Here is a 25190-nt window from a genome sequence, read left to right as displayed (position 1 = left end):
CCACTTAAAAGTGGGGGTGAGGAGGTGGAAACTGACATATGCCTTGTGAGTGCAAAGCACAAGACAACAGCACAAGGTTCCATGCACCATGCTACCCTTTTGTCACTTCTAGATTAAGGATCCAGGGAGCACGTGCAGGTCCACTGTTCAGTCCTAGAGATTAGGTATTAAAATTCCAAAAGATAATAGATCTACATACAGATTTACATAAAAAAAATACTATTGTACTCCAGTTCAACTTTTGTGATTTATTACAGCATGCTAATCATTGGAAAAAAATATTTTACTCAGAAAACTTTTATATGAATTGATTTTGTATTAGCTTTTCCACATGACTCTTTAGGACATTCACATCAGCTGCACAGACCTGGTACTCCATCTTCTCCGGCTGTTTTGTTCTTTCTAATAAAGCCTCATGTGGTGGAGGTAATGCATTGTATGAACTCAGTAAGTAAAGCTGACTTGATGAAGTCTGGTTGATTTCTTTAATCTTTAAAGCCTGCATGATAGCAGGTGCAAACTTTGAGTAATGAGCTGTCGATGAGACAATCACTGGGCAAGTTTTGTCTTGCATTCTGTCTGCAACCACTTTTGCAACAGCAGTGTGTGGATCCAAAATATACCCTGAAGTATTGTAGGTGGAGTGAATAGCTGCTAGGCACTCTCCCTCAGAGCACCAGTCCGCTACAAAATCCTGCTGAAGTTTCTCCACTAGAGTCTTTTCTACCTGAAAGTGATGCTGCTCTTCCAACTGATTAAATAATTTTGTCATCAATTGTCCATCTTTACTAGCCATCAAGTGTAAATGTCGTTCCAGGTTTGAAGATTTGAGAATATCTATTGACGGTGAAAAGCTTTGTGCTAATTTTCTTTCCCTTAGATCATAATGTCCTGTTTTTATAAAATCAGTCAAAACATGGTTCTGATTAGAGGCACAAATAAATTTTCGAATAGGGATTCCCATCATTTTGGCATACACTGCTGCTAAAATGTTACCAAAGTTCCCTGTGGGAATACAGACATCGACTGGGCTTCCAAAAGAAATAAATCCTTGGCTAACAAGATCAAGATATGCAGAAGCATGATAAACTACTTGGGGAAGCAGTCGGCCCCAGTTTATGGAATTAGCTGAACTTAAGACTGTTCCATATTCCACAGTAAGAAAGCCAGTAAAATCAGAATCTTGAAAAATTCTTTTTATAGCTGTCTGGCAAAAATCAAAATCTGACTTGACACCTACTGCCCATCCATTTTCCTTCTGACTGCCAATTATTTGTGCTTTTTGAAAATCACTTACTCCGTTCTCAGGAAAAAATGAGGCCACAGCTATTCTTTGCTTGTCCTTCTTATTAAGACGACTAAAACCATTTAACACTGCACTCCCTGTGTCTCCTGAAGTAGCTACAAGTATCATATAATTGCAGTTTGGTGGAATACAGTGTGCAAAAAGATGAGGCATAAGCTGTAAAGACAAATCTTTAAATGATCCTGTTGGTCCATGAAACAACTCCAGGATGAACTGGTTGCCTGAAAGGTGCCTGACAGGGGCAATTTTTGAGCAGGCAAAGTTTTCCCCATACGCAGTTTCAATCATTTCTCCCAATCTGGCAGCAGGCACGTCAGCAGGATGGATACACTTTTCCAGTAGTATTTGTGCTCTTTCTATGTAGGTTGCTCCCACTAGGCTTTTCCACTCCCCACAGTTTAATTTTGGTAATTCCTTCTCAGGAACAAAGAGTCCACCATCAGAAGCCAACCCTTCAATCACAGCTTCACTAAAGAATTTTGTTGAAACCTTCTGTTCACAGTCTTCAGGCCAAATGTGTCTTGTTGAAATGAATGTTTCTGAGTCCACATCTTCGTATCTTTTAACTGCATTAAGCACTTTGTCAGCTATTTCCTCTGGAGAAGCCCCACTTTCACAGAAAACACGAGTATCATACCACTTCTTATAATACTGTTTTCTAAATTTAAGTAGGTCTTTCATAGATGTTCCAGAATTCTGACCTACAATCCTATCTATTTTCATTAACTTTAGACGACTAACTATATCCATTAGAGGTACATCCAGGTACACAATTATCCCATTTTTCTTCAGATGCCGCATGCTAGCATCATGCATTGGATTGGACCCAGTGAGGGAAATCACACTTCCAGATGCAGAGAAGTTTAACACAGCTTTTCCTTCCTCTTCTAAAAACTGCTCATTACCAACATCCTGTAATTTTTCAGACACACTCATATTCCAGGCTTTTTCAAGGATATCATCGTCCACATCTATGACACAACAACCTAGTTTCTGACCTATTATTCGGCCTACTGTTGTTTTCCCAGCACCAGGCGGTCCCATCAGGATAATATTTTTGTCTCCAACAAGAGAGTGGGTTGAGTGCCATGACTTCCTTAATTCTGTAAGTGCACAGGTCCTTAAGAGAAATAGCCGTGCGTGTTTATCCTTTTTAACATGTATGCTAGAAAAACATTTCTGGGTTATTTGTTTCAGACGCTGACATCGTTTAAAGTGGAGCATCTTCTTTACACTTTTCTGCCCAGGCCAACCTAGAAGCTGGTTTTAGCCCTTTTCAAAACATAAAAACAAAAAAGACATTTGGTTACTAATTTCAACAGACTTAAAATCCCAATAGGATTGAATATAACCATGCCCCCACAGTACACAACCTGTTTAAAAATCTTTCACATTTATGGGATATTTTAGAAAGTATTCGAATCCAAAGTCTCATATATTGCATATTATCCTTTTAACAATCTTTTCAAATCTCAAGACACTGAATAATAAAAACTTTAACAATTTGTAACTATTAAGCAACAGAAACTTTATTCAGAAAATGCCATATCATAGATGCTTTTTAAAAAAATATACTAAATCAAATTAACATTTCTTTCCCTATAATGAAAATACTTTCATGGTTTATAACCCATATAAATAAGGACTATTTGGTGTTGGGATGCTATTTACCTGCAATTCACAAAAGCTGAACAATATTCTTTATATTTAATTTCTCTTTAGTTAATATGAACATGTTGATAGACTATCATGTTACTCATAAATTTCTTATAGAATTCATACCAGGAAACCATAATAAAATATTTGCTTATAAAATGCTTAACTTTCCAAACTATAGAGCAAAGATATGACATTTTCTTTATGTGCCTTTTACATGCATACTGTTAAGAATCATTCTTACATACTTTTCATATTGAAGGCCTTAAAAAAAAAAGCTAAAGTGAAAAGTGTAATATTAAGCAAATAGTTAAGGAAAACTGATAATAAGCAGCAAGGTCAAAGGCTACATATCTATCACCTTATCTGTATGGGACCATCACTTTTGTTTCTGTCCTATAAACATCATCAGTGGAGACACTTAACTCAGATTCCAGACTCCAGAGTGAGAGCAAAAAAACTCAGGAATGTTTCTAATGATGAGAAGAAAAAAATTATTCTGGCATCCAAAAAAGTTCTGCAACTCCCCCTACCTCTTAAATCCCTGTCTTTGGAAATATGCTCACCGTTAAAATCCAAACGTTTGGCCAGACAAGTCAAATATTGTCATATGTAAAATGCAATTTAATCACTGCTGCAATGCTCATTTAAATTGACTAAAGTAACTTTACAGACACATAGTGGGGCTTTCCACATGTTCTGTAGTAGAACCAATATGCAACTGAGCCATATTAAATGTTAGACGGTATGTTTAAATGTGCTCTGAAAACTTTCAAGCATTTACTACTCGGATTATCACTGCTACTTAAACTGTGTTCTGTAATTAAAAATTTAAACCATTTAACACTGAATTTAACTTACAAGTTGAAGTAGAACTGTTAAGAGAAGGAATACATTTCCTTATTTGGCTTTTCAGCTTGTATGTGCTGTGTTTCACTCCCGCGGACTTGTAGACATGTGACACGCAGGAACCAATCTTACATGAAGAGTTTGTTGATGCTGAGGCAAAGTCAATCTTTGCAAAAAGTGGAGTCTATAATGGAAAAAAATTCAAGTTAATCATAACTGCATACAGTATCATAAAATTCCACACATAGGCTAGTCTATTATTAAAATATCTATCTGAAACTTTAAAGTACAGAAAAACAATGAATTGACCATTTTCATGTTTCCCCAAATCTATTATTAAAAGATTAAGATACTGTTCTTTTCAACATGTGTGTCTTATCATAGAAAAGAATTTTACTAAACAGTACTGAAGGAATTTCTGCTAGCAAGCAATATAAAAGACAATACAACCAAATAACACAAAATATAAAATCTTTCACAGTGATACCTAAAATTTTAATGATCTAACTGTATGTTTAGTGATCAGAGGAAAAAAATCAGGGGACTAAAGCCATGAAATGAGTGTCTGAATTACTGCATGATTTGTATGTAATAATACCTACTGTAAAAAAGCACAGATGAAGCATCTGCCACGTACAGGTACCTCCTAGCTCTTTAGATGAGTTATGATAAATTCACAGCACGCATCATAGTGGCTGGCAATAAGAATATTCACACATATAGTAACAGTAATCATTGTCACTCAATGACAAGGGACTAAAAACATATAAATTGAATCAGAATATCTAGGCACAAGGTGAGGCATATTTTTTTATGGTTTGGTTTGTTTACAAACCTTCAGAGAAGACGGTGGTACTCATCTGTGAATCAAGAACTGTTTTGGTATGTACAGTCTAATACTTTCCCTGGAGTAAACCAAGGACCAGAGAACTGTAAACTTGACCCGTATCAGGCATGTCTTTCATTAAACTGTATTCCGGTAATATACTTAAACACTAGCCATTCTGAGGACACTATATAAAACAGCCTGATTAACCTCCTATTCAGAAGCTTTGGCTTATAACATCACAGAGTGTCTTCTTAGTTCCCAATGCATAACTTTCTGATGTCTGTACTAGCAGTAACTGTATAATGCCTGAGTAGCTGGTTTGTTTTAATGGACACTAAATCTTTTAACTGATCTTTTCTTCCACTTTATGTTGGTTGCTCCAATGTTTTACATCAACTCCACTAAGAGTGGAAGACTGTAACACATTATGCGTGTTAACTTCACCTTCTCTTTTATAATCTTACCTTTCCTTTGTTTTATACAAATTAAAAATAGAAAATATGACAGTTCAATTTATTAATTCTGTATCAATATTATTTCACCATAAAAATCTTCCTGAAACTAGAAGGCAGTTGTTAAGTGTTATAATATTTAACAAATATTATCATTTTTAAAGAAAAATAAAGAAGAATTCTATTTTAAGCTACATCCTAAGTTTTCTTTTGTAATATTTAGCCGCAAACTAATTTTAGGGCTTCAACATCCATTGTAAGCAAACCAAAGACAGGAGGCAATGGAATAAAGCCCACAGCATGTCACTTTTATCTAGAAATTGAGTTTTTGCTTAAGAGGTAATATAGTCCATTCTCATTATTCATGGTAGTTATAATCTATAATGTCACCACAAATACTGAATTAGTGAATATTGAACTCCTAAGGGAAATACAGGGTTAGGTTCCTGTAAGCCTCTGGTCACAACATTTTGCCAACTGATCAATACGTAACCTTGTTTTATGTGTGTTTCCATTTAAAGACATCTTATTTCACATATATTTTGATTCATTGCCACTGAACTCACAGCCAACAGCACTCTAACTCATGCCTGAACAAAGGTTATCTAACACACCCATTTTCTCTGGAAGGCACAACACAGCCTTGTTGCCTTAGGAACAGTAGGCAGCACCTCAGCACTCTGTTTGGGGCCATTTTAAACAGCAAAATCACCAACTAGAAGCACAAAAATCCAAAAAATATGGCACTAAAGAGAATGGAAAAGGACCCTGTTTACGGGATGAGAGCTGACACAAGAAGGCAGAGCCTCATCTTCTTTGACCTCAGCTTGGAACACGCACATCGGGAGACTCAAAGTTTTCAACACTGAGCACGTGGCCATGAATGACTGCAAAAGTGATGCAAGTATTAATTTTGGGTTATAAACAAATTATAGAGACCACAATTCACAAATACGGTACCTGTGAAAAGTGAGGACCAACTGCATATATGATTCAAAGCCATGTTATTGGATTTTTATTTATTTATATTTTAATATGTTTTTCAGTATGATGGTCATGAATAGGCAATTTTTCTTCACCCAAAGGACAAAATTATTTCAAATTAAACAGAAGTCAATCACATAAGAGTCAGAAAACAAAAATAGTACTTAAAGACCAAATCTCTTGGCCATAAAGTACTCAGGTTTTATTGTATCATTAATTTTCTCAAATATTTTTTGTAGAGCCAGTTCTACACAAAAATACTTTAGTTACACTCTCTAACTCCTCAGGGGATGGAAGATCTACACAACTCCATTATACATTAATAATTTTTAAATATGTTTTCCTACTGATCACTTATAGCGGGGCTTTTGACCCACTAATTCCAATGGATATTTTTTAGACATAAAAGACACTTGTCATTCAAATAGATAAATGAAAAGGCAGTGTTGTGTCAGTATTACAGCAAGAACCTTAAAAAACAAAAACAGAATGCCCACATGTACGTATTAATTCAAGTACCATGATCTCAAAACACAAATTTTAACAATTTTACTGTGGCAAGCTGATCAAAATGGAATAAAGAATTCAAGGGAAAAAAAACACAGAAATCACTTTTTTAAATGACTTTTAAATTATTTCCTATGAATGATAATAAAGTTACATTTTTAAACCAGAAATACATACTAATTTTCAACAACCCATTTACAGTGATGTTTTCCTAAGTTTACCACTAGATGACTGATAACCAAAATCATACTCAGCCCATATCAATTTTTACTTACAAAATGGTCCAGAAGAATTTTTCACTTACACTATAAAACTACCCAGTTTCTAATTCTCCTGGGAAATTGCCAAAATCCTATTTAGTCAAAATGATTTAGCATTTGTCACCAATTTAAAATATCTGTCATTATATACTGTTCCAAAATAAAAAGTAAGACATAGCACTTCAAAAACTATTTCATGATGAGAATTGGCTATAGTTCAATGAACTTCTGAAATATTTATGACACGATTATGCTTGTCATCCTACATTAATGCAATCTCTATTTAAATTTCTCAGAAGAGAAATTTAACCTAGTCCATTATCTTATGAAGAAATTCTGAGGTTTTAAAAAATTCTTAAAAATTACTGCATTTTTACAGCAATAAATTGTTTTCCAATAAGTAATAAGAAAAAATGCAAATATACAAGGACATAAATTAACCAGGGGCAAGCAAACTCTGCTGCTTCTGACTATTGAGCAAAAATCCCCTCAGCAAGCCCTTTAGTCAATCAGCTCCTACTTCCCTGGAAATCGGAGGTGGCGAGGGTGGAAGGATCACACATATCAGTGCCATCTTGTAATCACAGGGATCTTATAATCAAAAGCGTAATTTTGCAAGTTCACCACTCATCTCTGCCTTTATCTTAGTATCAAAGCTGACTAAGCCTGTCCTGTTGTTCGTCTTTTGCTGTTAGATACCCTCTTAATGGTCTTGAGTATTTAAATCAAGACTTTTTAAAAATCTTTTTCAATGCTATAATTTAGAAAAATATTGTAAAGAATGTCTTTATAAACGGTTTATCTTCCTCCCGATTGTCTTATTTATATGCCCACTTATGCCTGTTTTATTCATCTCAGTAGATTAAAATAACCTTTAGCAAGAAAACCTAACTTGGATGTACAATCATTTATATCAGGGGTCTTTGCAAACTACAACCCACAGGCCCAGTCTGGCCCACCACCCTTTTTGTAAATTAAGTTTCACCGGAAGACAACTTTGCTCATTCATTCGTTCATTTGTTTAGTGTTGTCTTCAGCTGCTTTTGAGCTACAATGGTAGAGCTGAGTAGTTTGGACAGAAACCATCTGGCCTGCAAAGGCCTAAAATATTTGTTATCCAGCACTTTACAGAAAAAGTTCATGACCTCTGATGGTGTACCAATACCAATTCCCTGCGGACATACTGGACACAGGCATTTCCTTGAACAGTACTGCCATTTTGAGGGAATTATAAAAATTAGAAATATATTCTTTGTAGACATGCTTTCAAAAGGCAAGCAGAATTACAAACCAAGTATCTAAGAAAAAGAAAGTTCCTTTCAAAATGATTTAACAACTTCATCTTGACTGTAAACTAAATATACTATAGTGAGGAGATCTTGAAGTCTGTTTAGTATTTTTAAAACCACAATAAATATACTGATATCAGTGAAATTACCATATTCAGTCACATCAAAAGGTCAAGACTAGCTAACGCCGGTTGGTGCTTACTCACTGGAAAAATCATGCTTTGCCCTTATTGGCTCTTTTAGGATCTGATTAACATAAATAGTCCCCAAGTGTTCCAAGTAGTATATACAGGAGCATCATCCTCAAAGTGTCACTGATCTGAATTAAATGCTTGTTAAAACGCCTGGGATAAAAATCAAAATCTGACCAACTGGATAAAAGAAAACTAAATTTATTCTTACTTAATGAAATTCACCAACAGCCAAAAATGATAAGGATCTACACCTTCAGCAAAGCCTTTTAAGTAGGAACTAGAAAGTTAACCAAGACACCCTCGTGTTTTAATCCCTCCCCTGAGCATCCTGGCAGCGAGACTACTAAAACCGCTGTTCTCTCTTGTCTGCGAGCATCTTCATTCCCTTTGGGCAGCGTGGCCTCTGTAAGGCTGGTTCACGACCATCTTTCTTCCTTCCCAAATAGTATTGCCAAAAAGTCTTTCAGAGACTTGGTATGGCAAAGGCTTCTAAATGAATTTCCTTAAGCAGTCATACGTGCATAAATAGGTTTATGGAAGACCAAATGGTTCAAAACGGAATAAAACTGCTTCTCAGAAAGAAGACAATTTTCCAAAAGGGACACCTAAAAAATGGGCAAAAATTCAAGGGCCCATTTAAAAGGCTTCTCCTTCTGGTTTGGGGGGGTCGTTTAAAAATCGTTAAGTTCACAGGCGGTGAACAAATAGGAGGCGCCCGTCCAAGAGGTAAAGTGGGCGGAGAGCAGGGAAGAGGCGATGCGCGGGAGAAGGCGGGGGGGGCGGCCAAAGGTGGATGGGGGGGCTCACTCGCACAGGTGGCGGGCAGGGCCGCGGCGAGTTCTGAGCAGCCGGGGACAGAAGCAGCCGGAAAACGAGCGCAGAGAGCTGACATGACAAACCGAGTAGTGGAAAGGGGAAGCAACGAGGGGGGACAAGGCATGCGATGCTAACGGACTGGATTCTACAGTGTCCCTGTCTTTCTCCTCAAATAACTCACCAAGAAAACCACACTGAGAAGTCGGAGGAAAGGAAAGGAAACGGGAGGGAGCGTCCAGGAGCCGCCAGTGCCCAAACCCGAGGCCTCCCTGGGCCCTCCCGGCCCCTGCTCAGCCGCCTCTGCGCCTGCGGCCGCGCGCCACGCCCACGCCCCGAGCGGCCGCGCACCGGGCACGTAACTCTCGCCCCGCGCTCCACCCACCTGGCCTCCCAGCTCCTTGGGCTCCTCCCCTCCCTCGTCTCGCTTTCGACGTTGGCCGTGCGTTAGCGTGGCCTCAACCGCTCGTCCCGCCCCCACCGGGATTGGCGCCTGCGCACAAGAGCCCGATTGTGTGACGCCTGCATACCAGCTGCTCTTCTTGTCTCAGGTAGAGTTTCTCTCTCTCTCCAAGTATACAGAGCTAGGAAAGAGCAACGGTTTTAAGAGGACGCCATTCTTCACCCCATTACTCCCAAAGGCACATATAAACAGTGATTTCCATGTTGAACTTCTCAGGCAGAAGATGTTGCTGCAGAGAGAGGGAAGAGAGGAAACCGAGTTTGCGGTGCTGCGTTCCACTTCCCCGTCGCCTAGTAACTGTTTCCATGGCAACCGCGCTATTAACCACGCTAAGCAACCCCAAGGGGAATAGAAGGGGTATTTTATTTTCTTCCCAAGAGGGGCTGCGAAGAAGTCAAAGGGGATTTATGTGAAAACGAAACCTTAGTTCTTTGAGAAGGCAAGAGAGTAGGAAAGGAAAGGGGACGCAGTGAAGAAAGGGACGGAGATATTGGTATAGTGAGAAAAAAGTTGTGTGGGTTTAAGGAGTTATTTGGTGGCCATGGATCCAACGTGCTCTTCTGAGAGCATTTATAACCTCATACCCAGTGACTGGAAGGAGCCTCCCCAGCCTCCTAGGTATGTGGGTAAGCAAAGATGATCACTTGAAACAAGAATGGGAAATAATTATTTCATTTCAGGTTTAACTAAGCATCATATGACTTTAAGAAATGACATGTATTGTTGCTCAATGAAGTAGCCATGGATGACAACTTCTTAGACAAGAGGTTGCAAAATCTAAGTATTTAGCATCTCACAATTCACAGAGAGGGCAGTCCAGTGCTGTGAGAGGGCCAAGTTATCGTGTTAGCCTCTGTTAATACGGTTTGTAATTGTTTTGTAATTCATGTAGTTGTTTGTACATGATGTACTATATATACAACGTAGCGTGAAATTTCTTGTTGAAAAGAGAAAATCCCAACTTTATTATCCTATGTTAGGATACTTGCTATTTGGTTTCAGGAGTTCATTGTTTTATTTCTGACTATGCTATTGCTCCCTCTCTAAAGGGATAGTACTTACTTTTCCCAAGATTATTGTCAAACATAAATTCCTATTTGTTTCTGAGCCTCAGTTTTTTTGATGGGTGAAACAAAATAGACTGAGTAGTTTCTAAGGTCTTTTTAGGATCTAATATTGGGTAGAAGAAGAGTGGATGGATAAAGACCCAAAAATATGTAATTGAGTTATAATTTTTACCTAATTTTTAGGTATTAGAACCCCTTAAGTTCCCCAAATTTCAGAAATGTAACCACAAAGTAAACATCTCACTTACCCTCCTGTGTAGGGACTTAGAACTTATTTAAATCTATGGGGAGAAAAGAAGGTAGCTAGTGGGGAAAATCTCATTCCCTCTAGGACTTTTGCTATCTTTTACCTTTTCCTGATGCAAATCAAAACCACATTGAAAGAGCACTGGGCTAAAAAACAGGCTCTGCAACTAATAGGTTTTGGGATAGTGAATAAATTTTCAGTTGTTTTCTGATCTGTAAAACAATCTAAATGAACTAGATAATCTTTAAGGTCTCTTTCAGATATAATGGTCAATTATTTTTACTAGTAATTACTTGGGGTGCCTAAAATCATCAACAAGTGGGCAAATCCTTCCATGTTAAGCGTTAGTATCTGGTTTTAACCAGAGCAGTACCTGCATTTTTTTCCATTAGCTACTCAAAATCTAGTAGAGATTAGAAAGAAGAATGGAAAGTAAGATATATTACAGTTGCAGAGTTTATGAGGAGTGAATTTAATTTGAATTTAAATTAAAATTAATTAATTCAAATTAACTATTGCTGAATGGACTTTTGGTCAAAAATTTCTGTATATTGTACAAGATAAAGCTCCTCCTCTCTGTAATCTGCTGTTAGACTGTAATTTCTATAGAGTACTGAATTTGAATGTTAAGATACTTAATTAGATGGGTGTTCTGTTCATTGGTAAATTAAAAAGCTTTACTGCATCTGGGTGATCTTTTCAAGAAATCTTATAGGAACAATCTTTGTTCATTTGACAAGCATTAACTGAGCCCCTCTTATGTGTATAGCATCATCCTTGGGGAATGTTCTCAGGGAATGTTGGAGTGACAGCACAAACTCCTTGGTTTACTCTGAAGAAATAAGTTGGGAAAAGGAACTTATGGTGAAGGGAATAGAAGGTATCTAAGTGTGGTGCCAAAGAACTCTTTCTGTTAGGGGGAAGTCAACCCACACTGTCAGCAACAACCATGAGGAGTTTTTAATTTGACAAGATGTCATGTGTGCAAATTATTAATTTATAAAAACGGAGCATAATAAAACATTTAACCAATTCTTTCTCACCACACCACCACAAACTTGCCCTGACCCAATATCCTTACTAATAGTAAGAATTAATCATAAGAACGAAATGTATTAAGCTATGAGGCTTATTTGCATCAGCAAGTTATAAACCCAGCTTCAAGAAAGCTCTCTGCAGCTCTTTGCAAGATTAGCGAGATGACTATCCAGCTTTCACAAAGAGGTTAATTCCTTGGGAAAATCAACAATTGACTGCACTGTGATCTCCCATACCTCAGAGGTTACAGTTTCCCTGGGGAACTGAACTATAAACATTAAAATGTTGATTAACAATAAAATCATATATTATTGAAAACCCTCATGAGAGATGCAGATACTAAATGAAAACTTAGAAAATGGATATATGTAACCAAAGTGGGGTGAAGGGCACCCTCTTGCAGTTGAACTGTGAGCTGGGACTTAAGGTATAAAAGTGTTCGAGTCAATGGGAAGCCATGAATCAGTTTTCAAAATTTCAGTTGCTCATGATTCATGAGATGGTTTCCAAGATCTTCACCAAACTTGTCACCCTTCTCTTGATGGCTCCAGTTATGTAATATCTCCAATCATTTTCTCTTTCCCTTTGTTTAAGGTAATATTCCAGATGTGGTCTGAACAGCCCATGGAACCATTATTCTCCTTTCCTTGATACACAATACTTTTATTAATACATCCATTAGCATTTTGACAGTCATGTCCCACATCGTCTCACATTGAAATTCCCACATGCATTATGACTAAGATTGGTCTCTCCCGTCCTGTAACTGTATGGCTGATTCTTTTTGATCAAAATTCATTAATAGATGGAGAAAGTTTTGAATTTTGAATATTTCATACACTCTCTTAACCATCCCACCCAGCTTTGTGTCATTTGCAAATTGAATAAGTATGTCTTTTATATCTCCATCTATCGTTACACAGGGCAAATTCTTTGCAATTTAGTAGGCTACTAGACACCTCTTTCTAGACTGACAGCAATACTGTTTTTGAAGGTTCAGTCAGTCATCCAAATGCATCCATTAATCAGTTCATATTTCTCTATCTTATCAGTTGGGATTTAATTAGAGGCTTTGCTAACATCAAGATTTATATTATTATGTCTAAGGCATTTGCCTGATTTATGAGTCCCACATTTCAGTAACCTGAAACTCCAAATCACTTGTACAGTCATTGCTTTGCTACAGATTTCTAGATGCTCTCTAAAATTGACATCAGGCTCACCAGTGTGGAGTTTCTGGATGCTTGCTTTTTGAAAATGGGGATATTTAATGTTGTAAGCACCCACTAGTTGTTTCTATTCGTAAGTCTTTCTGGTTTTCATTGGGATTAATTGTAACATGTAGTCAGAATTTCATTTTCGGAGCTTCTCATTCTTCTTGGACTACCTTTCATTTTATTCCATTTACATACTGTTCTATGTATATTTTCTAAAGTTTTGTAACATCTCATTATTTAAAGTCTGGTTATGTATCTGACTTTGCTAAGCAATCTTGACTATTATGAAATCTTAGATGACATAGTCATTTTCTCATAAGGTTCTTACCTACTTTGCTGGCTAAATATAGCCAATAATTCAACTAGGGGGTGCAGTGGTCCTTCTGAATGAAGCTATATTCAAAGAAAGTCAAGAATATTCCAGAGTCTTTGTTTTGTAGCATCATGACATTTTATGCTAAAATTCCCATTGCTGCATTATGTGGCCTCGGACAGAGTCTTATGATTAGTGTTAGAAGTTATTATTCATATTTTTCATCAGACTTCTGCAGACTTCCACAATAATAACACTTCTCTGCACCTCTTCTGTTATTTTTACCCAAGTGGTCATTTCACGCTTATTTATATATATTCATTCATAACCTAAACCTCACAGTTCATATAGAAGATTTCAAAATTACCAGGAAAAGCAAGCAAGATGTGTTATAATTAATAGAATCACCTAAAGAATGTGGAAGAATTGAAGGCCTGGGAAACTAGTAATGAAAGGGATAATTTGAGAAAACACTTTCCCCCTTCTAACCTGTGGGTAAGGGCAAGGACATCCACAAACAGGATTTTTGTCAGCAGGAGAATTGCAGCTTCTGTATGTATTTACTGGCTTAACAATTATTCATTGTGGGTTATTGCCTCTCTTAGATTTCTATAGATATAACACGTGATATATTAGCACATCTTTCTGGCATTTCACACACACCTAAAAATGTTGAGAAGAAACTATGTCAACAATATTTATTAAAATTAGTTGCAAGGGAGATATGTGGATAAGTGAACTTTTGTGAGTGTTAGACTCATTTTTTAAAAGTTTATTCCATTAAGATCAAAGTTCAATATCTTAAGCATACTGTGCAATATATCTTGGTATGAGAATCTATTACAGGTCAGGAAAGTCTGTCAGTCTGTCTGTGTCTGTTTCTTATAATAACCATTTATACACCTTGACTCGAATTTTTAGAGAATAAGACTATGTCTACTAGGACACAGGTAAGATCAGTAAAAGGTTAAACTTTTTTTTTATTTAAGCAAGATGAATATCCAATAATAATAACAACAAGAATACTACTACTACTACTACTACTACTAATAATAATAATAATGATATGTTCAATGTGTTAGTGTTTACAATGTGCCAGGTACTGTTCTATGCTTTTCACAATCATTATTTTATTTAATTCTCACAAGAACCCTATGAGATGAGTAGTAGTATGCTAATTGTATGGAAGAGGAAACTCAGGCCCAGAACATTGAGGCAGTTAGAAGAACAAAAGCTAAGACTGAGATTTAAGTCTGACACCAAAGCCCATAACTTAACCAGTATGCACATTGCCTTTTAACCTGAATAAATAATTAAAACAAACCTAATGAGCACCTTTTGCTTCAATAGCTTATGTATATTTTTTAGGTTTCAGATAAGTTATCTGGTATCAGATACTGACTAGTATTTATTTATACATTACCGTGTTATAATGCAATAAGATATTTTTTAATAAAGATATCAAAGCAAATAGAAAATAATGATAGAAAAGTAAAATAATGCCACAAATGAGCATGAAATTTCTTGTACATGAAATGTATGCTTTAAAATCTTGTATGTTTGCTTCAAGTCTGGTACACATTTGGCTCAGTGCTAATTAGAAAGTGGGCAACCCACAAAGGAAGAAAGATTCTTCTCATGATCCTTTAAAGATCACTTACACTCTAAGTCACGTTTTCCATAAGACAAAACCAAAGCAGTAGCTGAGAAGCACAAGTATTCTTGGTGTGGAACTGGAAATATACTTCCTCCATGGTTCATAGAGAAGAGAGACAATGCGTGTAACGTAATGAATAAAGATTTCAGCAGCACTCTTACATTAAAGACACTGAGTTCCATAAATCCAATATTGCTTTCATTATAGACCAGAGGCCTTCATGCCAAAACATAATGAAAATAGTTTTGGAGGCATGATATGATGTAGTCTGGGTATGCAACTATGTGACTATATTGTTTAATTCAAGGATTAATTTTTCCAATCTCTAGGTCAGCACTGTCTAGTAGAAATAAAATGTGAGCCACATAGGTAATTTAAAATTTTCTAATAACCACTTTAAAAAATGAGAAAAAAACATGTAAAATTAATTTCAATGATATATTTTATTTAACCCAATATATCCAAAATACTATAATTTCAGCATATGGCACTAGCCACATTTCATGTGCTCAATATCCACATGTGGCTGGTAACCACTGTATTGTCCAGCACAGACCTAAATGAATACATTAACTAAATATCCTTTTGATAATCTACCATATTTATTATTTCTCTCAATAGCTTGTGATAGGTATTGATCAGCACTAAGGTCAGAATTATACTCAATGATGCATACATGTATTGTCAGTTAAGTGCAGAGCATAGCTTTGACAACCAGCTAAGCAGGGAGTAGAATTGGCATCCATTTTTGAAAACTGAATTAGCTTGATATAGTCATGAGGCTGAATTGAAGACTCTCACTTCAGTGCCTTTAGGTGGGCTTAAGGGGTATGTACATGTCAAAATTCTCTTCAAGAAATAATTTAAGGGACTTTCTAATACAGTCTAGGTCCTAAAGTTCTACACAATAGAGAAACACTGCAATAATATTGGCTTGAAATTAAAACAAAACAAAACAAAACAAAAAAAAATGGTAGTTAACCAGATGCCCATCTAACCCATTAGGAAAAAAAAAATCTCACTCAGGCATTATCAAATTGTCCCAACTTTTGGTCAGTATTTCTCTGTGTGCTCTTGAAGATAAAGTGCTTTAAATATATATATCTGAAGACTTGATATGACTTACTATGTGGTGATTATTGGCATAAAATAAATGCAAGTATGGCATGTTTATTGAAGAGGACAATTTTAGTTTTAGGATAATTAATCTATAGCCCACATCTAATAAAAACTAGAAAGTAGGGCCAGTTGTCTAATAAAGTTACCCTTTAGATCTTTATAATAAAACCACACCATCCAGAAAATGGAATAAAATGCAGCTATTGGAAAGAAAGTGTAAGCTTTACATGCACTGATATGGAAAGATATCACATTATATTGTTTTAAAAATCAAGTTATAATTCATACGTAAATAGAAACATAGAAAACAGAATTTATTCTGGAAAATCAATTGAGGAGATGGAGGGAACCTAGATTTTTATTTATTTTTTTATTGAGATATGATTGACATACAACATTATATTAGTTTCATCATTTTGTTTTTGTAATTTGGAAAAATAAAAAATAATTCATATAGAATAGAATATCTTGTTGTATATAACAGATAGGTAAGCCTTCAGTGCACACACAAAATAATGTATTGAATCACAAGATGGCAATTAAAAAGAGGTGAGAGTATTCACACTCCTTTTTTACCCTAAAGGAAGTAATTTTATTAATCAAGAGATCATATCTGCCAATTCCAACTTCCATGGGAATTTTAAGGCACAGGTTTGGATTGAAAATATTTCCTGAAGGTATCTAATGAACTCATTCAGTTTGAACTGTAATTAATTCCCAGACATTGAGTTCAAGATTGAGAAAAGGCCCCTAAAAGCAAGAAACAATTTAATGTTTCTCAAAACAAACTTATCTACATAAGTAAGAAGAGAATACAAATTGTTAAAAGTGATATAGCTGAACTTCTGCTTCCAATCAAGGAATTTACCCTCTCACCTTAAACAACTAAAACACCAGAACATATATATAAAACAATGGTTTTTCAGACACTAGGCAGATAATAGGTAGCACAGAGCATTCATCCCTAAGAGAAGGGAAACAAGCCCTACAATTGCCTCAACATGCTCCCTGGAGAGAATTTCCAGTCCAAAGCCCAGGCAAAAGGAATTTAAACAAAACCCAGCAGTTTCCCTGAGTTGAGACAGAGTTCAGAGTTTGAGGAGGTCAAGGCATGTAGAATTCACAGCACAGAGTACCAGAGAGGAAAGAACTGCATGGAAAGAGAAAGAGAGAGCTATGGAAATATGCAGGAGGGTTTCCTTGAAGTCTTTGGTTGACAGTACATGTGTGTGATGAAACTACTGAGGCCAACAGAAATAACCAACAGAAGGCAGCAGAGCACATAAAGTTCATATTCCCACCAGCCAGAGTGGAAACACCTTCTAAGACACAGGGCATTGAGTAGTGCTCTCAGAAATATGTTGCCTCAATAGTGGGGCCAAACTAGAACTGGACCCAGAAGTATAATGCATAACCAAGAGAAAAATCAGTCAATACAAACAGATAAGGAAATGACATCAGTGAGAGAATTAGTAGACAAGGACATTAAAACTACTATTTTAAATATTCTCCTCGTGTTCAAGGAAAACACAAGTAAGATACAGAGAGAAATGGAAGGATAAAAAAAAACACCCAAATCTAACTACTACACGTAAATAATACCATGTCTAAAATGAAAATAGTAAGTATACTATGCCATCTAATAATGATACTAATAGTATCTTAACGCCCTCCAATAGGATGGGATTAAGAGCAGCTAAGACATTGAAAAAGAAAGCATTGTTGAATTTGAAGACATAGTAATAGAATAATATAAAATGAAACAAAGAGAAAAAAACTGAAAAGGAAAACAGAGAATCAGTGAGCTGTGAACAACATCAAGCAGCCTAACATAAGTGTAATTAGAATGCCAGAAGGAAAGGAGAGAGATGGGTGACCAGAAGAAATATTTGAATAATGGCCAAAATTTTGACAAATTTAATGAAATCTCTAAATCCACAAATCCAAGAATCACAATGAACCCCAAGCAGGAAAAAAAAGAAAGGAGAAGACAAAGAAAAAAGCCATAGCAAGTGACATTACAATTAAATTTCTTAAAACTAGTAATAAAGAGAAAAATCTTAAAAGCAGCCAAAGAAAAAAGAAACATTACATACAGTGGAAGAAAGAGGGACAGCAATATCAGGATTGGGAAAGGTGACATCACTACCAATGCTACAGATGCTCAAAGGATAATAAAGAAATACTATGAACGTCTTTACCCTAGCACCTCTTTCTTAGGGCAGAGTTCCCTCTAGCTTGCCTCAGCCTGATAGACAGAGCTCAGATAATTATGCTTAATGGCTATCTCTAAATAAATATGGACATATAAATTAGAAATGTATATCCTTTTTTAAACTTTAAATAATTTTTACTAGAAATATAAATGCTACAACTTGTTTTTTTAATTTTAGGTACATATCAGTTTTTAAGACAGCTGTAAAAGATGACATGCAAAAATTTAAAACTGCAATGAAAACCATGGGACCAGCAAAAGTTGAAGTACCTTCTCCAAAGGATTTCCTGAAGAAACATTCAAAGGAAAAAACTCTACCACCTAGTAGGTTTTTATCATTCTTTTTACTATTAAGAGCATTAACAGGTAATTTAACTAAAATGATTGTGTCTATGAATATTAAAGGCTCACAGGTGATAGCAACTTTACCTCATAGTAAACAGAATTTGAGAATCTAGGAGAAAGTAGAAGTAGAGAATGTAGTAGAAAAAGAGAGTGGAGAATGCCAAGTTGCCCCCAAAATAGACTTTCCTTTTCATGTGCGAGCATCTTGAAGTACATCTTGGACTATCCAATAAAGTCCCACCTCTGACACCACATGCCTCACCATCTTATTCCCTAGCCATATGACTTCAATAACAAACAACAATTATAAGAAGAGTTCTAAACCCTAATGGGCAAGATTGCCTGGCATCGAAACCCTGTCTGATCTTTTCTCCAAGAGATGAAAATTACATCCGTTACTACCAGTTTTTGAAGCAACTACCAGGCTCACTTTAGACTTGAGTATGGGCTTTATCTCTCCCAGATCTCTGAGACCATTAGGACAATAAGTGAGTCAGATATAATGGAGGAGCCTTCATGAATGAGTGTAGACAGAGCCAGCTTCTTGGGCATGCTACCTGTGCAGTCAAACAGGGACCTGTGCTTAGAAAGGATCCCATGTTTGGTTTAATGCTCTGCTTTTGCCATCTTGGAATTCTTAATTTTTGATCAAGGAACCCCACATTTTCGTTTTTTACTGGCCTCAGAAATTACGTAGTTAATCATGATCACAGAGTATATGGATATCAGGAAAAAAGGCTCTCAGGAAAATGGAGAGTGGATGAAAAGGAATCTGTGACAGGTTTGCATGGAACAGCTTCTTGTTACCCTGTGTATGTCTTCTCTGATGTTTTGGAACAATAAAGAAGAGAGGGAAATGAGTCTATATCTTTTTAAAAGTTAGCCCTTTTATGTCTTCTGACATCAAGGAAATAATGCAACATCTCAAGCCCAGCTAGGGTGTACCTTTTGAGAAAAGTGAAACTACTTCTCCCTATGGCAATATTTTATGTCCCACAATCCACTCTCATAAACCACGACACAGGATGATAGCATTATCAGGAAAGATGCAAGAAGCAAGTCTGAAAATACATTCATGCCTAAATTCATGCCTTCAGAAGTCTCTTTTGTATCTTCCTCAAGTGGAGTCTTGATACTTTGTGACCTACAACCACTTGAGAGCACTGGAAAATTTTGAAATGGAATTAGATTCTTTCAATGCCTTAGGACCAATGATATTACTTGGGTCCTCATGTAGCCTCTCTAAGGTTAAGCATATTATATAACACAATTACCAAACTATATAAATCCTAAACATCAAATAAGAAAAAAAAGAAGAAGCCTATCTCTCCTCCTATAAACATTATAAGGCAAAACAAACACAAAATTTCATTGGCCTTAAGAATAATTAAGAAATTCAGAGTGTTGCAAGAGCTTTTTAAAAGCCCAGTCCAGAGGGATGGTGCCAAGATGGCAGCATAGGCAGACTCTGAACTTACCTCCTCCCATGGACACAACAGATCTACAACCACTCTGGAACAATTACCCCTGAGAGAGAACTGATAACTAGATAAGAGGAACCCCTGCAACAAGACACAGTCCTGACCCTGGAAGAGGCAGAAATTCCCTTCTGGAGAGAAAAAACACCACTTTGCAACCCACAGTGCTTCACAGGAGCAATTCAAAGGTAGGCAGCCTTCCCTGGGGGAGTGGGGGATCTGAGCAGGGAAGCATTGCCACTATAAGCATTTTTTGGACCCAGCAGAGCTGAGACGAGTGTCATAATATCTGGCCTGGCTGGCTACTAACTACAACAGGGAATACCCCCAGAAAAGCTATAGGACAAAAACTATAGGAAAAAAAAAACAAGTTCTTAAAGGGCCCACACACAAATTCACCCATTTTGGACAGCAACCTAAAATCACCAAAGTGAAAAATGCACGGCCCTTTGATGAAAAGAGGCTCACCTAATAACCTCTAGGTGCATCTTGGTGAGAGGTGAGACCTCTACAGGGACTGAGATGTTGGTGGCAGCCATGTTGTGACCTGGTGCAGGCGTGCTGACACAGACGCTGGCAGATGCCATGGAGTTCTTCCCCTGCTTCAGCCCAGAGTCTGCCCCATCCACTACAAGACAGATTTAATCCAGCTCAGCCAGGGTAGTCAGCCCACCCTAGAGACTGGCACCACCTAACAGCAAGCCCCCAGGCAACTTGTGGGCCTGCAAAGGCTAGGTGACTGGAGTCTCTGCAGCTGGGTGAGTGGGTCCACCTCTGTGGGGCAGGGCGTGCACAAGGAGTGGGTGGAGTGCATGGGACATTGGTGGGGTGTGTGAGGCCTCTGCAGTGGGGCAACTGGGTCCACTTCAGAGGGTCAGTGCACGTGCACAGGGCAGGACTGTGTTGACAGTGTGTGTGGCCCTGTGGATGGCGGGGCTTGTCAGCTGCAGAAGACTTGTGCTCCTTAAACAGCCACATAAGGGATTGGCCCCACCTTCCAAAGCCTGAAAAATTGGGTGCTCCCTTGCCCAAGGCCAGCCCCACCCAGCTGCAATCCTGAGAGAGCTGACAAGAGACTCATAGGCCTATAGGCCAGGGGCTTATAGCAACTGTAAGCCCCTGAGCCCAATAACCAGCTATGCTTGGAGCCTACTCACTTAACAGAAAAACTGCAACAGGAATTTGCTATTAGACCTTGCAGCCAACTGTGCTGGGGCTCACTACGCCCAATAAAGAGACTGAAAGGTCTGTAGCAGCCACACACAGCTCAGCATTACAACTATCTGGCCAGAGGGACAGCCTGGCCTCCCTGGGCATCTACAGAAAGAGCAACCCTGCCACAACAGAAGGACACACGTAGCCCACACAGGGGTCACTCCTGGAACATTTGAAATTGGTGACAAGAGGGAAGCACGCTGCTGGGCCTCATAAGGCATCTCTTACATAAGGCCACCTCTCCAAGATTAGGAAACATAGCTGACCCGCCTAATACATAGATACAAGCACAGAGAATTAGGCAAAATGAGGAGGGAAAGGGATATGTTCCAAGTAAGGGAATAGGACAAAACCCCAGAAAAAGAACTAAATGAAACAGAAATGAGCAATCTACCTGACAAAGAGTTCAAACAGAGTCAGAAGGACAGAATGGATGAACTCATTGAGAACGTCAACAAAGAAATGGAAAATATAAAAGAAAAAATCAAAAATGAAGACTACTATACTGGAAATGAGAAATTCACTAGAGGGACTCAAAACCAGAGTACATGATACAGAAGAGTGGATCAGCAAGCTGCATGAAAGACTAGAGGAAATCACCCAAGCTGAACAGCTAAAAGAAAAAAGAATTAAAAAGAATGAGGACAGTCTAAGGGACCTCTGGGACAACATCAAGCACACTAACATCCATGACATAGTATCCCAGAAGGAGAAGAGAGAAAGGGGCAGAGAACCTATTTGAAGAAATAATAGCTGAAAACTTGCCTAACCTAAGGAGGGAAACAGACATCCAAGTACAGGAAGCACAGAGAACACCAAAGAAGATAAACCCAAAGAGGCCCACAACAAAATACATCATAATTAAAATGTCCAGAATTAAAGAGAGAATCCTAAAAGCCACAAGAGAAAGGCCACAAGTTACATACAAAGGAAACCCCATAAGGCTATCAGCTGACTTCTCAGCAGAAACCTCACAGAAGAGAAGAGAGTGACACGATATGTTTAAAGTGCTAAAAGGAAAAACCTACAGCCAAGAATACCCTACCCGGCAAGGTTATCATTCAGAATGGAAGGAGAGATAAAGAGTTTCCCAGAGAAGCAAAAATTAAAGGAGTTTATCACCAAGAAACCAGTCCTACAAGAAATGCTAAAAAGATTTATTTAAGGGGGAAAGTGAAGACCACAAATAGGAAAAAATTAATCTATTTCCATGATAAGAAGGTAACAGATACAAACAGATACAAACAAGAGGTTAGATATGATATCAAAAACATAAAAAGTGGGAGGAGGGGAGTAAAAGAGTAGAGCTTTTAGAAAGAGGTCAAACTAAAGAGACTATCAACTTAATATAGATTGCTATATACTTTGGTTATTACATATGAACCTCATGGTAATCACAAACCAGAAACCTATAATAAATACATAAAAAACTAAAAGAAAGGAACCCAAACATAATACTAAAGAAAGCCATCAAATCACAAGGGAAGAGAGCAAGACAAGAAGAAAGGAACAGAGAAGAACTGCTAAAACACCCAGAAAAAAAGTAACAAAGTGGCAGTAAGTACATACTTATCAATAGCTACTTTAAATGTCAATGGACTAAATGCTCCAAACAAAAGGCATAGGTTGGCTGATTGGATAAAAAAACAAGATCCATATATATGCTGCATACAAGAGACACACTTCAGATCTAAAGACACTCACAAACTGAAAGTGAAGAGATGGAAAAAGATACTCCATGCAAATGGCAATAAAAAGAAAGCTGGGGTAGCAATACTCATATCGGCCAAAATAGACTTTAAAACAAAAACTGTAACAAGAGACAAAGAAGGGCACTACATAATGATCAAGGGAAGAACCCAACAAGAGGCTATAACACTCATAAATATCTATGCACACAATATAGGAGCACCTAAATATATAAAGCAATTATTAACAGACATAAAAGGAGAAATAGACAGTAACACAATAATAGTAGGGGACTTGAACACTCCACTTACACCAATGGGCAGATCATCCAAACAGAAGATCTGTTTGATCTGAACAAGGAAACATTGCCCTTAAATGACACACTAGACCAGATGTACTTAGTTGATATATACAGAAAATTCCATCCAAAAACCAAACAATACACATTCTTTTCAAATGCACATGGAATATTCTCCAGGATTGGTCACATATTAGGCCACAAAACAAGTCTCCATAAATTTAAGAAGATTGAAATAATACCAAGCATCTTTTCTGACCACAACAGTATGAAACTAGAAATCAATTACAGGAAGAAAATCAGAAAAGCCACAAATATGTGGAGATTAAACAAAATGCTACTGAAAAACAATTGGGTCAATGAAGAAATCAAAGAAGAAATAAAAAAATACCTGGAGACAAATGAAAATGAAAATACAACATGCCAGAATTTATGGGATACAGCAAAAGCGGTTCTAAAATGGAAATTTATAGCAATATAGTCCTACCTCAACAAACAAGAAGAATCTCAAATAAACAATCTAACAGTGCACCTAAAGGAACTGGAAAAAGAAGCACAAACAAAGCCCCAAATCAGTAGAAGGAAGAAAATAATAAAAATCAGAGCAGAAATAAATGAAATAGAGACTTAAAAAAATAGAAAAAAAATCAATGAAACCAAGAGCTAGTTCTTTGAAATAATAAACAAAATTGACAAACCTTTAGCTAGACTCACCAAGAAAAAAAGAGAAGACTGAAATAAATAAAATCAGAAATGAAAGAGGAAACATTACAACAGACACCTCAGAAATACAAAATATTATAAAAGAATACTACAAAAAGCTATACACCAATAAATTGGCTAATTTAGAAGAAATAGATAAATTCTTAGAATCGTGCAACCTTCCAAAACTGAATCAAGAATAAATAGAGCATTTGAATAGACAATCACCAGTAAGGAGATTGAAACAGTAATCAAAAACCTCCCCCAAAATAAAAGTTCAGGACCAGAGGGCTTCCCTGGTGAATTCTACCAAACATTCAAAGAAGACTTACTGCCTATCCTTCTCCAACTCTTCCAAAAAAATTGAAGAGGAAGGGAAGCTATCTAACTTATTCTACAAAGCCAACATTACCCTGATACCAAAAACAGACAAGGACAACACAAAAAAAGAAAGTTACAGGCCAATATCACTGATGAATATCGATGCAAAAATCCTCAACAAAATACTAGCAAATCATGTACAATAATACATTAAAAAGATCATACACCATGATCAAGTGGGATTTATTCCAGGGATGCAGCGATGGTTCAACATCCACAAATCAATCAACATGATACACCACGTTAACAAAATAAAGAATAAAAATCACATGATATCTCAATAGATGCAGAGAAAGCATTTGACAAGATTCAGCATCCATTTATGATAAAAACTCTGAATAAAATGGGTATAGAAGGAAAGTACCTCAACATAGTAAAGGCCATATATGACAAACCAATAGATAATGTCATTCTCAATGGTGAAAAACTGAAAGCTATCCCTCTAAGAACAGGAACCAGACAAGGATGCCTACTTTCACCACTCCTATTTAACATAGTATTGGAAGTCCTAGCCAGAACAATCAGGCAAGAAAAAGAAATAAAAGAGATTCAAATTGGAAAGGAAGACGTGAAACTGTCACTATTTACAGATGACATGATTTTATAT

The 25190-nt window shown here is 37.0% G+C and overlaps 2 protein-coding genes across 3 annotated transcripts in view; one reads left to right on the top strand and one right to left on the bottom strand.

Moving 5' to 3' along the window:
• Positions 1-233: 233 nt before the first annotated feature.
• THNSL1 (threonine synthase like 1) lies at positions 234-9840 on the bottom strand. 2 transcript variants are annotated; one of them, XM_058532585.1, is made up of 3 exons: positions 9670-9840; positions 3824-3995; positions 234-2578 (listed from the first exon to the last, which is right to left on the bottom strand). In XM_058532585.1, exon 3 carries the CDS (start codon positions 2528-2530, stop codon positions 299-301), a length of 2232 nt encoding a protein of 743 aa, XP_058388568.1. In that variant the 5' UTR covers positions 2531-2578; positions 3824-3995; positions 9670-9840; the 3' UTR covers positions 234-298. The 2 variants fall into 2 exon arrangements, with proteins under 2 accessions (XP_058388568.1, XP_058388567.1); XM_058532584.1 differs by lacking the exon at positions 9670-9840 and adding an exon at positions 9324-9410.
• Positions 9841-9915: 75 nt separating this feature from the next.
• Positions 9916-25190, top strand: part of ENKUR (enkurin, TRPC channel interacting protein) — a 28719-nt gene continuing 13444 nt past the window's right edge. Inside the window, exons 1-2 of the mRNA XM_058532587.1 lie at positions 9916-10220; positions 18654-18799. Of these exons, the coding sequence (XP_058388570.1) occupies positions 10144-10220; positions 18654-18799 (223 nt within the window). The 5' untranslated portion in view covers positions 9916-10143. The remainder of the gene's footprint in view (positions 10221-18653; positions 18800-25190) is intronic.

This window comes from Diceros bicornis, chromosome 36 (assembly GCF_020826845.1).
Source record: "Diceros bicornis minor isolate mBicDic1 chromosome 36, mDicBic1.mat.cur, whole genome shotgun sequence".
NCBI classification, from domain to species: Eukaryota; Metazoa; Chordata; class Mammalia; order Perissodactyla; family Rhinocerotidae; genus Diceros; species Diceros bicornis.
This window is presented reverse-complemented; position numbering and strand designations above follow the sequence as displayed.

Excerpts from the sequence above, each read along its gene's own strand:
- THNSL1 (XM_058532585.1), bottom strand. The coding sequence starts at position 2,530 with ATGCTCCACTTTAAACGATGTCAGCGTCTGAAACAAATAACCCAGAAA.